General features: G+C 46.9%; 1 protein-coding gene across 13 annotated transcripts in view; it reads left to right on the forward strand.

The window, feature by feature from the left end:
* Positions 1-1987: 1987 nt before the first annotated feature.
* RABGEF1 (RAB guanine nucleotide exchange factor 1) overlaps positions 1988-13220 on the forward strand; it is a 78833-nt gene continuing 67600 nt past the window's right edge. For 3 of the 13 annotated variants that reach the window (XM_055292991.2, XM_063646384.1, XM_063646382.1), the window contains exon 1: positions 2081-2161. Coding sequence is in view for 1 of the 13 variants with exons in the window: in XM_063646376.1 (XP_063502446.1) it covers positions 6035-6043 (9 nt within the window). In the remaining 12 variants the exon portion in view is untranslated. Of the gene's footprint in view, positions 2162-5891; positions 6044-13220 lie in introns of all 13 variants that reach the window. The other 10 variants (XM_063646386.1, XM_055292988.2, XM_063646376.1 and 7 more) reach the window with 9 other exon arrangements.

Below are 13220 nucleotides of genomic sequence, written 5' to 3' on the forward strand. Positions count from 1 at the left end.
ACTAGGGAGGCAGAGGCGGAAGGATCACTTGAGCCAGGGAGTTGGAGGCTGGAGTGCGCCGAGACTGCACCACTGTGCTCCAGCCTGGGCAACAGTGTGAGACTCTATCTCAAAAAACAAACAAACAAACAAACAAAAAAACACTCATTCTGTTTCACAGAATGGTTTATAGAATGGTGTGTTGCCTGATTCTGTAATCACAGAAATCAGTTAAGAGCTTTAAAGTAAATGTTATTCTGTCTTTTGGTAATAGCAATTACCACCATCTAATGTACTACTGTAAATAATTATTGTTTATTCCCTCCTCCACCTCCTCAGCACAGATACTTTGTGTTTTTTTTGTTTGTTTTGTTTTTGAGGCGGAGTTTCACTCTTGTTGCCCAAGCTGGAGTGCAATGGTACAATCTCGGCTCACTGCAACTTCCACTTCCCGGGTTCAAGTGATTCTCCTGCCTCAGCCTCCCAAGTTGCTGGGATTGCAGGCATGTGCCACTGCGCCTGGCTAATTTTGTATTTTTAGTAGAGACGGGGTTTCTCCATGTTGGTCAGGCTGGTCTTGAACTCCCGACCTCAGGTGATCTGCCCGCCTCGGCTTCCCAAAGTGCTGGGATTACAGGCGTGAGCCACTGCACCTGGCCTTACTTTTGTTTTATCCTCTGTTGTACCCTCAACGTAGCACACATTAGGCACTTAGGAAGAATCTGAGAAACGAATTAGTTAATCCTTACTTTACCAATAATGAATAAAGACTGAGAAATTCGGGCTTGGCACGGTGGCTCACACCTATAATCCTAGCACTTTGGGAGGCCAAGGTGGGCGGATCACTTGAGGTCAGGATTCAAAACCAGCCTGGCCAACATGGTGAAGCCCTGTCTCGACTAAAAATACAAAAAAAATATGAGCTGGAGGTGGTGGCAGGCGCCTGTAATTCCAGCTATTCAGGAGGCTGAGGTGGGAGAATCGCTTGAACCTAGGAGGCGGAGGTTGCAGTGAGCCGAGATCACACAACTTAACTCCAGTGTGGGCGACAGAGACTCTCAAAAAAAAAAAAAAAAAAAAAGACTGAAAAGTTAGGCAACCTGTCCAAGAACACTACAGCGACAATTAGCAAAGCTGGGATTTCAACCCAGGTCTATCTCACAGCCACAGCATTTTCTTTTTTTTCTTGCTGTGACTGCACGTTACGCCATAGATGGCATCCAGGACGCAGAGCAATTAGTATTTACTGTTTTTAACATTCCTTACATGGGAATCACGTAAAGAGGTAAACAGGATTCAATTTGTGATTCAACCATTAATACTTTGTGACACTGGCTAATTTATTTCACTTCTGAATGTCGGTTATGTTTTTTTTTTGAGACAGGATCTCGCTCTGCTGTCACCCGGCCTGGAGTTCAGTGGAGGGATCTCTGCACCCTCAACTTCCTGGGCTATCAAGCGATCCTCCCACCTCAGCCTCCTCGGTAGTTGGGACCACAGGTGCCCGCCATCATGCCCTGATAATATGTAAAATTTCTTTTGTAGAGACGGTGATCTTGCTCTGTGGCCCAGGCTGGTCTCGAACTCCTGGACTCAAGCGATCCTCCTGCCTGGGCCTCCTAAAGATTCAGCTGCTTTTGGATCAACCGATAGCCTTAAGACCTTTTCACTCGAACACCTGTCACATCCTAGGATCCGCGAAGGGTTGAAAGTCAGAGTTTTTGAAGCGTCCCTCGGCGCAGTGGCTCCGCTCCACCTCCCATTCACGCTACCACAGCGGCCGCAGCCCCAGGAGTCGCCGCCGGGCCAGCGTCGCCCTCCAGCTGCTGCGCGTCGGAAGCCGGAAGCAGGGACTGAGCCACAGACTAGGAAACGCCGGTTTCTCCGGGGCTCCCCAGCGTCCCAGCTTTAGCCTGGAGGCCGCCCTCTTCCATTTGCTCTTGGGCATCAGGGCGGTACCCCACCCCGCTCGACCCTTTGGATCCGCTTGCACTTCCTCCCGTCCAGAGTCAAAGGCCCCGGAAGTGACGTTTACGCGCCGTGCGTAACGTGCGTTCGCTGGCGGTGTCGGGGGCGGGGCGTGCAGGAGGGTGGGTGTGAGGCGGGAGCTGCGGCGGAGCCCAGACCTACCCGAGCGAAGCGGACGAGCGGTGGTTTGGACGCCGGCGGAGACGCGGGCGAGGTACGGAGCGGACGGACTGGGGCTAAGAGCTGCTCGGCTCTCAGCTACAGGAGCGGGGCGGCGGGGCGTCTCGGGCTGGGGGTGGCAGGGCGGTCGGTCCGTGCCGTCCGTGCGGCCGGGACAGTTGCGCGTCGGTGCCTCCCGCTGTCCTTCGTCCCACATTCCATCTCCGTCAGCGCCACCTTCCCCGTTCCAGGCCGCCGTCGGCTCCCTTAATCCTCAGAGTGCGCGGCCTCTCCGTCCCAGACGCTAGTTGCCGGGATCTCCAGCGCCGGCCGAGCCCCGACGGCCTGACGCGGAGCATTTCCTGGCCGCCTCCCTCTCCGGCGGCTCCTCTCGGCCCGGCTCCCACCTTCCGTCCAGGCCGCTGGCTCCGAAGCAGCGTCTGTGGTCGCACGGGGCCCCTCCCACGATCTCCCCGGAACGCGCTGGTATGGGACGCTTGGACCCAGACCACAGCCCCCGGCCACGGCAGGGGCGCCGGGACTTGATCCCGCGTCACCCTGGGGGGCAGAAGTGTCCCGGAGTTGAGAGGGGATTTGAAGCCTGTGGTCCTGACTTCCACCCCGTGGCTGAGGGCGAGGCTGCGGGGCTGGGGTTAGGAGCAGAAGTCTCTACTTCCGAACCGTCTGGGAGAAGAGCCGAGGGATGCCCATCACGGCAGTTTAGGGAGAGAGAGGGAGGGGACTCTGCCGCTTTGGAGGCTAGGTCATAGGCAGCTGGCGGTGTCTCCGCGCGGGTGACCAATCCTTGCGGTTGGGAAATGTGTCGTGGGCGCCCGTGGACTCGTTTTGCCTTTGAAATTAAATAGGAAATTTTTCCTGGACGAGTTTACAGGAGCACCTTGGGAGTTGGTTTTTGGCTTGGAGAGCTGCTTTCCCCCCTCTAAACCTAGAACTGCTTTGTTTTTCTTTATTTTTTTTTCGAGATGGGATCTCACAGTGTTGCCCAGGTAGGTTTGAAACTCCTGGCCTTAAGCAATCCTCCTGCCTCGGCCTCCCAGAATGTTGGGATTATAGGCGTGAGCCATCACGCGGCTTTAACTGCTGTTAAAGAGTCTGTTCCGGCCGGGCGCGGTGGCTCACACCTGTAATCTCAGCATTTGGAAGGCCGAGGCGGGCGGATCATGAGGTCAGGAGACTGAGACCATCCTGCCTAACACGGTGAAACCCCGTCTGTACTACAAATACAAAAAAAAAAAAAAAAATTTGCCGGGCGTGGTGGCGGGCACCTGTAGTCCCAGCTACTCTGGAGGCTGAGGCAGGAGAATGGCATGAACCCGGGAGGCGGAGGTTGCAGTGAGCCGAAATCATGCCACTGCACTACAGCCTGGGTGACAGAGCTAGACTCCATCTCAAAAAAAAAAAAAGAGTCTGTTCCTTAAAATTGTTGTACCAGGCAACTTGCCAGAGATGCAAGAAAATGTGATTATATTGTTAATATTTAATGATAAATAACATTTTGCTTTTAAGAGTTACTGATTCATATCCGCAGGATTAAGAAATGTTCAGGAGTTGAATTTTTTTTTTTTTTTTGAGACGGAGTCTTGCTCTTTCGCCCAGGCTGGAGTGCAGTGGCGCAATCTCGGCTCACTGCAAGCTCCGCGTCCCGGGTTCACGCCATTCTCCTGCCTCAGCCTCTCCGAGTAGCTGGGACTACAGGCGCCCGCCACCACGCCCGGCTAATTTTTTGTATTTTTTAGTAGAGACGGGGTTTCACCGTGGTGTCGATCTCCTGACCTTGTGATCCGCCCGCCTCGGCCTCCCAAAGTGCTGGGATTACAAGCGTGAGCCACCGCGCCCGGCCCAGGATTTGAATTTTTAATGACCTTCCAAGTAGTCAAGTTTCTGCTCTCTAGAAGTTAGCCAGTTGAGGAGAAGGGACAGTCAAGATACTTTCAATACAGTGTGGTAAGGAGTGTGAGCTAAGATGGAACACCGAGGAAGGAACCGGGCATTTAGGCCATGCTGTTGGGCGTGGAGCCTGGAAGGGATCAGGGAATACTTTCTGCATGTGTCTTGAAGAATGAGTAACATTCAGACTAACAGGGTGGAGTGAGGGAGAGGGGGGAACCAAAGGAGAGGAGGCCAGTAACTACGAAGAAGTGCCTATTTATTTATTTATTTATTTAGAGAGAGGGTCTCACTTTGTCACCCAGGCTGGAGTACAGTGACACGATCACGAGTCACTGAAGTCTCAACTGCCTGGGCTCAAGTGATCCTCCCACCTCAGCCTCCCTAGTAGTTAAGACTGCAGATGCGTGCCACCACACCCAGCTGATTTTTAAATATTTTGTAAAGATGTTGTCTTGCTGTGTTGCCCAGGCTGGTCTCAAACTCCTGGACTCAAGCAGTCCTCCTGCCTCAAGCGTCCCAAGTGCTGAAATTATAGGCATCAGCTACCAAGCCTGCAGGAGTGGTTATTAAAGTGAAAAAGTGCAGTACAGAGATGTAGGAGCTTAGGCTTCATCTGATGGTGACAGAACCAGGGAAAGTTTTTTAGCTGGGTCCTTGTGTGGTTAAAATGGGTCTCTCTGGCTGGGCGTGGTGGCTCATGCCTGTAATCCCAGCACTTTGGGAGGCCAAGGCGGGCGGATCACTAGGTCAGGAGTTCGAGATCAGCCTGAGCAAGATGGTAAAACCCCATCTCTACTAAAAACACTAAAATTAGCTGGGTGTGATGGCGCCTGCCTGTAATGCTAGCTACTCAGGAGGCTGAGGTAGGAGAATTGCTTGAACCTAGGAGGCGGAGATTGTGGTGAGCCAAGATTGTAGCAGTGCACTCCAGCCTGGGCGACAGAGCGAGACTTCATCTCAAAAAAAAAAAAAAAATTAAAAAAAAAAAAAAAGAAAGGTTCTCCCTTTCTCCCTTTCTCCCAGGCTGGAATGCAGTGGCAGGAACACAGCTTACTGCAGCCTCCACCACCCATGCTTAAGCGATCCTCTTGTCTCAGCCTCCCAAGTAGCTGGGACCACAGGCCTGCCACCTACTAATTTAGCTTGCCTGGCTAAATTTTTTTTTCTTTTTTTGATACGGAATCTGGCTCTGTCGCCCAGGCTGGAGTGCAGTGGCGTGATCTCGGCGCACTGCAAGCTCCGCCTCCCGGGTTCACGCCATTCTCCTGCCTCAGCCTCCTGAATAGCTGGGACTACAGGTGCCCACCACCATGCCCAGCTAATTTTTTCTATTTTTAGTAGTGACGTGGTTTCGCCATGTCAGCCAGGATGGTCTCAATCTCCCGACCTCGTGATCCGCCCTCCTCGGCAATCCAAAGTGCTGGGATTACAGGTGTGAGCCACCGCACCTGGCCTAAATTTTTTTGTAGAGCTGGAATCCTTATATGTTTCCTGGCCTCAAGTGATTCTCTAGCCTTGGCCTCCCAAAGTGTTGGGATTACAAACATAAGCCACTGCACCCGGCCCTAAAATGGAATTTTATGTAGCTCTTACACACAGGCTGCTATGTAGCTGATAAGGATAAATGTTTTCAGTGTAGTGCTTGATTATTTGCTTTTTTCTTTTTTTTTTTTTTTTTTTTTTTAAGACAGAGTCTTGCTCTGTGACTGGGCTGGAGTGCAGTGGCGTGATCTTGGCCACTGCAACCTCCGCCTCCTGGGTTCAAGCAATTTGCGTGCCTCAGCCTTCTGAGTAGCTGGGACTGACTATAGGCGCACACCACCACGCCCAGCTAATTACTGCTGTCTTGTATTTTAATTTTCTCTGCTTATTAGATGTTTGAAATGATGCCAGGCATGGTGGCTCACGCCTGTAATCCTAGCACTTTGGCAGGCCAAGGTGGGAGGATTGCTTGAGGCCAGGAGTTGGAGACCAGCTTGGGCAACATAGCGAGACTGCATCTCTACAAAAAAAAAAAATGCTTGAGGTAAATGTATACTCATTTCCTAGTTGTTTCTTTCTGTAAAGATGTCTGACCCGGCTAATTTGTAAACCGGAATTCTGCATTCATTTCTCTCTTTGCATTCTCAACCCCAATTGAGCACACAAGTGTTTAATGAGTACTTGACTGATTTGATAAGAATAATTCATTGATTTCTTTGATTTTTTGTTGCTGATTTTCAGTGAAAAAAATGTTATCAGCCGGGCACAGTGGCTCATGCCTGTAATCCCAGCACTTTGGGAGGCCAAGGCGGGCGGATCATGAGGTCAGGAGATCCAGACCATCCTGGCTAACACGGTAAAACCCTGTCTCCAATAAAAATACAAAAAATTAGCCGGGCATGGTGGTGGGCACCTGTAGTCTCAGCTACTCGGGAAGCTGAGGCAGGAGAATGGCGTGAACCCGGGAGGCGGAGCTTGCAGTGAGCCGAGATTGCGCCACTGCACTCCAGCCTGAGCGACAGAGTGAGACTCCGTCTCAAAAAAAAAAAAATATTATCAGTACTTACTCATTGTGATGTCTACATATAGAACTAAGATTCTGTTTACTTATGTGAGTCTTTGGCTAGTGACATAGAATTTCAGTCTTGACTGTGTGAGTTTAATTTCTGGCACGTGGGGTTTTATTGGCTGCAGAGGAAACATCTCTAGCAGAGATGACCTATCCCTCAAATGTAGGAAATACCTGTATGAACCTAACACCTGTGACTCAGAATAGAAATGGTACCAAGTGAGTGGCTTCTTAGCCCATCAGTAAAGTTATCACACCATAGGCTGGGCGTGGTGGCTCACACCTGTAATGCCAGCACTTTGGGAGGCTGAGGTGGGCAGATCACTTAAGGCCAGGAGTTTGAGACCAGCCTGGATCAAGATGGCAAAACTCCGTCTCTACTAAAATACAAAAAGCTTAGCCAGGCATGGTGGTGTGCGCCTGTGATCTCAGCTACTCGGGAGTCTGAGGCACAAGAATCTCTTGATCCCGGGAGGCGGAAGTTGCAGTGAGCCGAGATCGTGCCACTGCACTCCAGCCTGGGCAACAGAGTGAGACTCTGTATAAAAAAAAAAAAAAAATTAAAAAAAGGTGATCACACTAAAACCAAGAGTTTCAGGCTGGTGCAGTGGCTCATGGCTCATGGCTATAATACCAGTGCTTTGGGAGGCCAAAGTGGGAGGATCGCTTGAGCCTAGGAGTTCCAGGCTGCAGTGAGCTGTGATCAAGCCACTGCACTACAGCCTGAGTAACAGTGATGCCTTGTCTCTTTTTTTTTTTTTTTGAGACGGAGTCTTGCTCTATCACCCAGGCTGGAGTGCAGTGGCCCGATCTCGGCTCACTGCAAGCTCCGCCTCCCGGGTTCACGCCATTCTCCTGCCTCAGCCTCTCCGAGTAGCTGGGACTACAGGCGCCCGCCACCACGCCCGGCTAATTTTTTTTGTATTTTTAGTAGAGACGGGGTTTCACTGTGGTCTCGATCTCCTGACCTCGTGATCCACCCGCCTCGGCCTCCCAAAGTGCTGGGATTACAAGCGTGAGCCACCGCGCCCGGCCGATACCTTGTCTCTATAAAAAGAAGTTTCATAGTACAGGCCAAACATCTTGAAAGTCTTATTAAATACACACTTCTATCATAGAGCACTGTAGAAGCATCATGTGTGTTATTTCACATGGCTGAAGTGAGTTTAAATGATCTGGACTATTGTTACAATATGTAAACATGTGAAACAACAGTTATCCCACTTAATATTATTCAACTTACGTTTATCTCTTTGATGTTTGGATAAAGCTCCTAAAATGCTTTAGGAAAACATTATACTTTTATGGTGCTCTTTTCGTTTCCTGTGAAATTTCCGTTTTCAATGAAGTTACTGTCAGTGGGATAGGAAGTGTAATTTTTTTTTTAACTTTTTTTTTTTCTTTTTGAGACAGAGTCTGGCTCTGTTACCCAGGATGGAGTGCAGCGGCGCGATCTCGGCTCACTGCAACCTCTGCCTCCTGGGTTCAAGGATTCTTCTGCCTCAGCCTCCCGAGTAGCTGGGATTACAGGCACGCAGCACCACACCCAGCTAATTTTTTTTTGTATTTTTAGTAGAGACGGGGTTTCACCATATTGGCCTGGCTGGTCTCAAACTCCTGACCTCGTGATCCACCCGCCTCGGCCTCCCAAAGTGCTGGGATTATAGGCGTGAGCCACGTGCCCAGCAAGAAGTGTAATTTTTATTTATAATATAACTTTTTTTTTTCTTTTTTTGAGAACGGAGTCTAGCTCTGTCACCCAGGCTGGAGTGCGGTGGCACGATCTCTACTCACTGCAACTTCCGCCTCCCCGGTTCAAGCAATTCTTGTGCCTCAGCCACCTGAGTAGCTGGGAATATGGGCTCCTGCCACCACGTCCGGCTAATTTTTTTTTTTTGCCGGGGTGAGACTGAGTTTCAGCCTTGTTGCCCAGGCTGGAGTGTAATGGTGTGATCTCGGCTTACTACAACCTCTGTCTCCTGGGTTCAAATGATTCTCCTGCCTCAGCTTCCCAAGTAGCTGGTGTTAACAGGCACGCGCCACCATGCCGAGCTAATTTTTTTATTTTTAGTAGAGACGGGGTTTCACCATGTTGGCCAGGCTGGTCTTGAATTTCTGACCTCAGGTGATCCACCTGCCTTGGCCTCCCAAAGTACTGGGATTACAGGTGTGAGCTACCATGCCCGGCCCTAGTGGAACATTTTAATTTGTTTCTGGTCGCATAGCTCTCTTGGCAATGGTCACTAAGAGGGCCAAAAACCATTATTATGATCAATTAATTAAATGTGGTTAAAAGTCAGAAGTTAGAATAAGTATGTGTCCATGAATGCGTAAAATATTACACACTGAGAGAGTATTAAGCTTTTTTATTTTCCCCCAGTAACAGTGAGGAGATTGCTGGAATCTCTGAAGCAGGAATGTAACAAGAGTTTTGAGGGCTCTAAATTCTCTGCTGTTTCACCCTAAGGAATGGTTTGGCAGCATCCTCTATGCTAGGCACAGAACAACTCAGGAGGAATTGTACAAAGACCTTATGAACCACATTTGAAGCTAGTCTGTTCAGTTCCCATTCAAAATAAATACACAACTGTAATTGAATTTATGGTGATTTGGTCTGTATGCTAAAATTAAAAATCGCTTTTGGGGGATTTTCATATAGGGGCATATTTATAATTTTCTGTGTGCTTTGCAGTTAAAAATACATAATGAAAGTGTTTTATTTTTGTAGTTCCTCTGTTCTACAGAGGAAATTTAAATTCTTAAAATTAGAATTTTCTAATTTTAAGCACTTTCATTTTTCCTTTAGAAGGTACTTTGGAGCACATAAAAGAAAATGCGTTTAGAAATTGAACATAGAAAATGTTTATTAATCGAAGAAAATATTTGCTTATTGTGCTATAATTTTTTTCAGTGGAACATATCATTTACTTATTCCACATCTTGTTCCAGAAAGGGTTTGTAATGACTTACAAAGATACATGTGACATACTGTTGGTAACATAACAGAGATAAGTGGGTGAGGAATTCAGGACTGAGGGGAAATTAAGATGGAAACAGGAATGAGCTGTGTACACAGAGCACTTGGACTGAAGTCTTAAGTATAGAGGGCCACAAATTTGGCTTTGCTTTTGAGTAGCCAATTCAGAGAGAAATATAATCAGTTACATGGGTCAGTGACCATAAGACAAAAGAGATCATTTCTGCTTTGGATTCCCAAAGACTTTCCAGCATGTTTAGTAAAACTCATATGGGCTTTTTGTGTAAGACGGTGACATAACATCAAAACATTCCGTAAAAGCATTTCTCTTGCCTGCAAAATAATGTGATCCGAGTACTTAGACCTCTAGACTGATTTAAGGATCTGTTTTAGATTATCTAGATGAGTAGGTGGATTGCACATTCTTCAGCTACCTTCCATACTTTCTCAATGGATCTTTTGTAATGAATTTATCAGCAGTGGGGTTTGAGTTTGTGCTTCCTGACAAGTTCCTTGAGTGCATCTGTTTTCTGTTGTTGGTGAATCACGGAGCCATATGTTTTAATAGGCATGGTTTATCATGGGGGTATCACGATGGAACAGTCTGACAAGGGCACATATTTGTTTGTTTGTTTTTTGAAGAAAATCACTTTATTCTAATTAACTCAACAAAGAATAAAATCGTAACAGCTAGTTTAAGGGTGCCGCACAAACATCTACCCAGACATCTTAATGAAATTCTGCACAGTAAGAACACCCTTTTCCATTGCAGTCCTGAAGCAGGGACGCTGTGAGAGAGGACAGGTTTACCTGACGATTACACTTTATACCTTCACTATCAGTTGTATTTTTATGCTAAATAACTTGGTTATGAGAGCTGATTTTCCATTTCTCCAATTTGAACTTTCTGATTAGACCAATCTGTTTTCAAGTCTTCACTGTTTCATCAACTTATGGAAACCTTCACAGAGTTTTCTGTCACCCTGGTTCTGGGCACTCTCTAAAAACTGTTTTATGTCATAAGAGCAAGGCCGCTGCTGCTGTGCCGGCTGGGTTCCCTGAGGCTCTTGGTAGGTGATATCAGGCCTTGAGGCTCACCATGACTTCCTCCACTGAAGCCCTGGTGGTGGCATGACCCAGTGTATGTCCGACAGGGGCACATATGTGAATGAAAGCCACCTCACCTCCATACAGAGATGGGCTGAGGGAATACCAAATAGACTGAAGATTCATTTCTGAAGATGGGAGCAGATCCATATCCACTCGTCTTAGATGAAATGTCCAGTAAGTTGTGTTGTCTGTATTTTGCTCCAGCTGAACAGTTGCACTTTCAAGTAATAATAGTTCAAATTTATCAAATGCTAGCAGGAGCCAGGCATTGTGCTAATGGAGAGAGACCATCCTTATTCACTCCTACTCAGTAAACAGTGGGTGAAACTGCCCTTGCCTAAATATAGTTATGTAATGCTGTGTTTCCTTAATTGTATATCCATAAAACTTTTGACATTGTTTTCTAAATGTGTTCCTCAAAAAGGAGTTGGGCTGGTGACCAAAGTTTTGAATAGAATATTGTAAGAAAGCAAATACAAAGTGTAAAAGCAAAAAACAGAGCCTGGCGAGGTGGTGTTCACCTGTAATCCCAGCTACTTGGGAGGCTGAGGCAGGAGGATTGCTAGAGGTCAGGTATTAGAGGCTGCCATGCGCTATGATTGTGTCTGTAAATAGCCACTACACTCTAGCCTGGGCAACAAAGCAAGACTCCATCTCTAAAAACAAACAAACAGGCCGGGCGCGGTGGCTCACGCCTGTAATCCCAGCAGTTTGGGAGGCCAAGATGGGCAGATCACGAGGTCAGGAGATCGAGACCATCCTGGCTAACACGGTGAAACCCCGTCTCTACTAAAAATACAAAAAAAAATTTGCCGGGTGTGATGGCAGGTGCCTGTAGTCCCAGCTACTCGGGAGGCTGAAGCAGGAGAATCGCTGGAACCTGGGAGGCGGAGCTTGCAGTGAGCTGAGATTGCGCCACTGCACTCCAGCCTGGGTGACAGAGAGAGACTCCGTCTCAAAAACAAACAAAACTGTAGACTAATGAAATAGAATGTCCAAAATTTATCATAACTGGTGTGTCACAAGATAATATGCTTGGGTCCTTTTTAGCAAGTTGGATTATATTTTTATTTGTGTAAATTTATTGGCCATTGCAGTTGGGGTTGTATTGAGAATATAGATTTTGTCTAATGAGAGTGTAGATTTTATTTGTAGTGAGTGCATGTGGATTTTATTTGTCTAGGGTTTTAAAAGTTGTATAGTCATGAATGGACACTTTTTAATACCATTTGTGAGAAATTCAATGGCAAAGTGTTTTCATACCCATATGCTAACTGCTGATGCTTTTATAAAACATTGTTAAGGTGTTACTTGCCCCAGGAAATACAATGTTTTATGACAGAGAAAGTACTGAAATTCAGTGTTTGAGTTCTTTAAATATCAGCTATATTGAGTAGACACTGCTTTCTCCCAAGAGCCTATTTTTGGTTTGTGACATATTAGGGAACAACTTGCAGACACAGTTTTTTCATTACCTGTAAGAGCACTTATAGGACGTAAGCTATTTCCTTAAAGAGGAATTTTTGCCTTTTTAATACTTCTGTCTGGTAACTCAATGCATTAAAAGATACATATTTTTCTGGTGCTATAAATATATTGGTACATTTAAATATAATATACACACATATAATGGTGCTTGAGAAATAAGTTGAAATTATTTTAAGGTTAAGATTATTATTTTACGATTCTGACAGAAAAACTGATCAGCCAGTTGGACTACAGGTCCAACCAGTTCCAGCCCCAAACATGAGCAATAGTGATTATGATAGTGATTCTGCCATTTACGTCAGTGAAATGCAAAGATTTCAGTTTCATTTTTCAGCGAATACTTTACGTGTATTTGGAGAAGAATCTGAGTGCTAGAAAATACTCTTCTCCTGTGTTCGTTCTGCTGTTAAATACACGGTTTGAATTCTTAATTTTAGAAATACTTTTCAGATCTAGAATTTCAGTTTGACACTTACAAATTCCAATTAGCAGTTGAAATTCTTTTTTTTTTTTTTTGAGACGGAGTCTCGCTCTGTCACCCAGGCTGGAGTGCAGTGGCGCGATCTTGGCTCACTGCAAGCTCCGCCTCCCGGGTTCACGCCATTCTCCTGCCTCAGCCTCTCCGAGTAGCTGGGACTGCAGGCGCCCGCTGCCACGCCCGGCTAATTTTTTTTTTTTTTTTTTTTTTTTTAGTAGAGACAGGGTTTCACCGTGGTCTCGATCTCCTGACCTCGTGATCCATCCTCCTCGGCCTCCCAAAGTGCTGGGATTACAGGCGTGAGCCACCGTGCCCGGCCTAGCAGTTGAAATTCTTAATCTTTTTATATGTTTTCCCTCTTTTTTTCTTTTTCTTTTTTTTCAGACGGAGTCTCTCACATTGTCGCCTAGGTGGGAGTGCAGTGGTGTGATCTTGGCTCACTGCAACCTTCACCTGCCAGGTTTAAGCAATTCTCCTGCCTCAGCCTCCTGAGTAGCTGGAATTACAGATGTGTGCCACCGCACCTGGCTAATTTTTGTATTTTTAGTAGAGATGGGGTTTCACCATGTTGGCCAGGCTGGTCTCGATCTCCTGACCTC

The sequence above is a fragment of the Symphalangus syndactylus genome, chromosome 9 (assembly GCF_028878055.3).
Source record: "Symphalangus syndactylus isolate Jambi chromosome 9, NHGRI_mSymSyn1-v2.1_pri, whole genome shotgun sequence".
NCBI classification, from domain to species: domain Eukaryota; kingdom Metazoa; phylum Chordata; class Mammalia; order Primates; family Hylobatidae; genus Symphalangus; species Symphalangus syndactylus.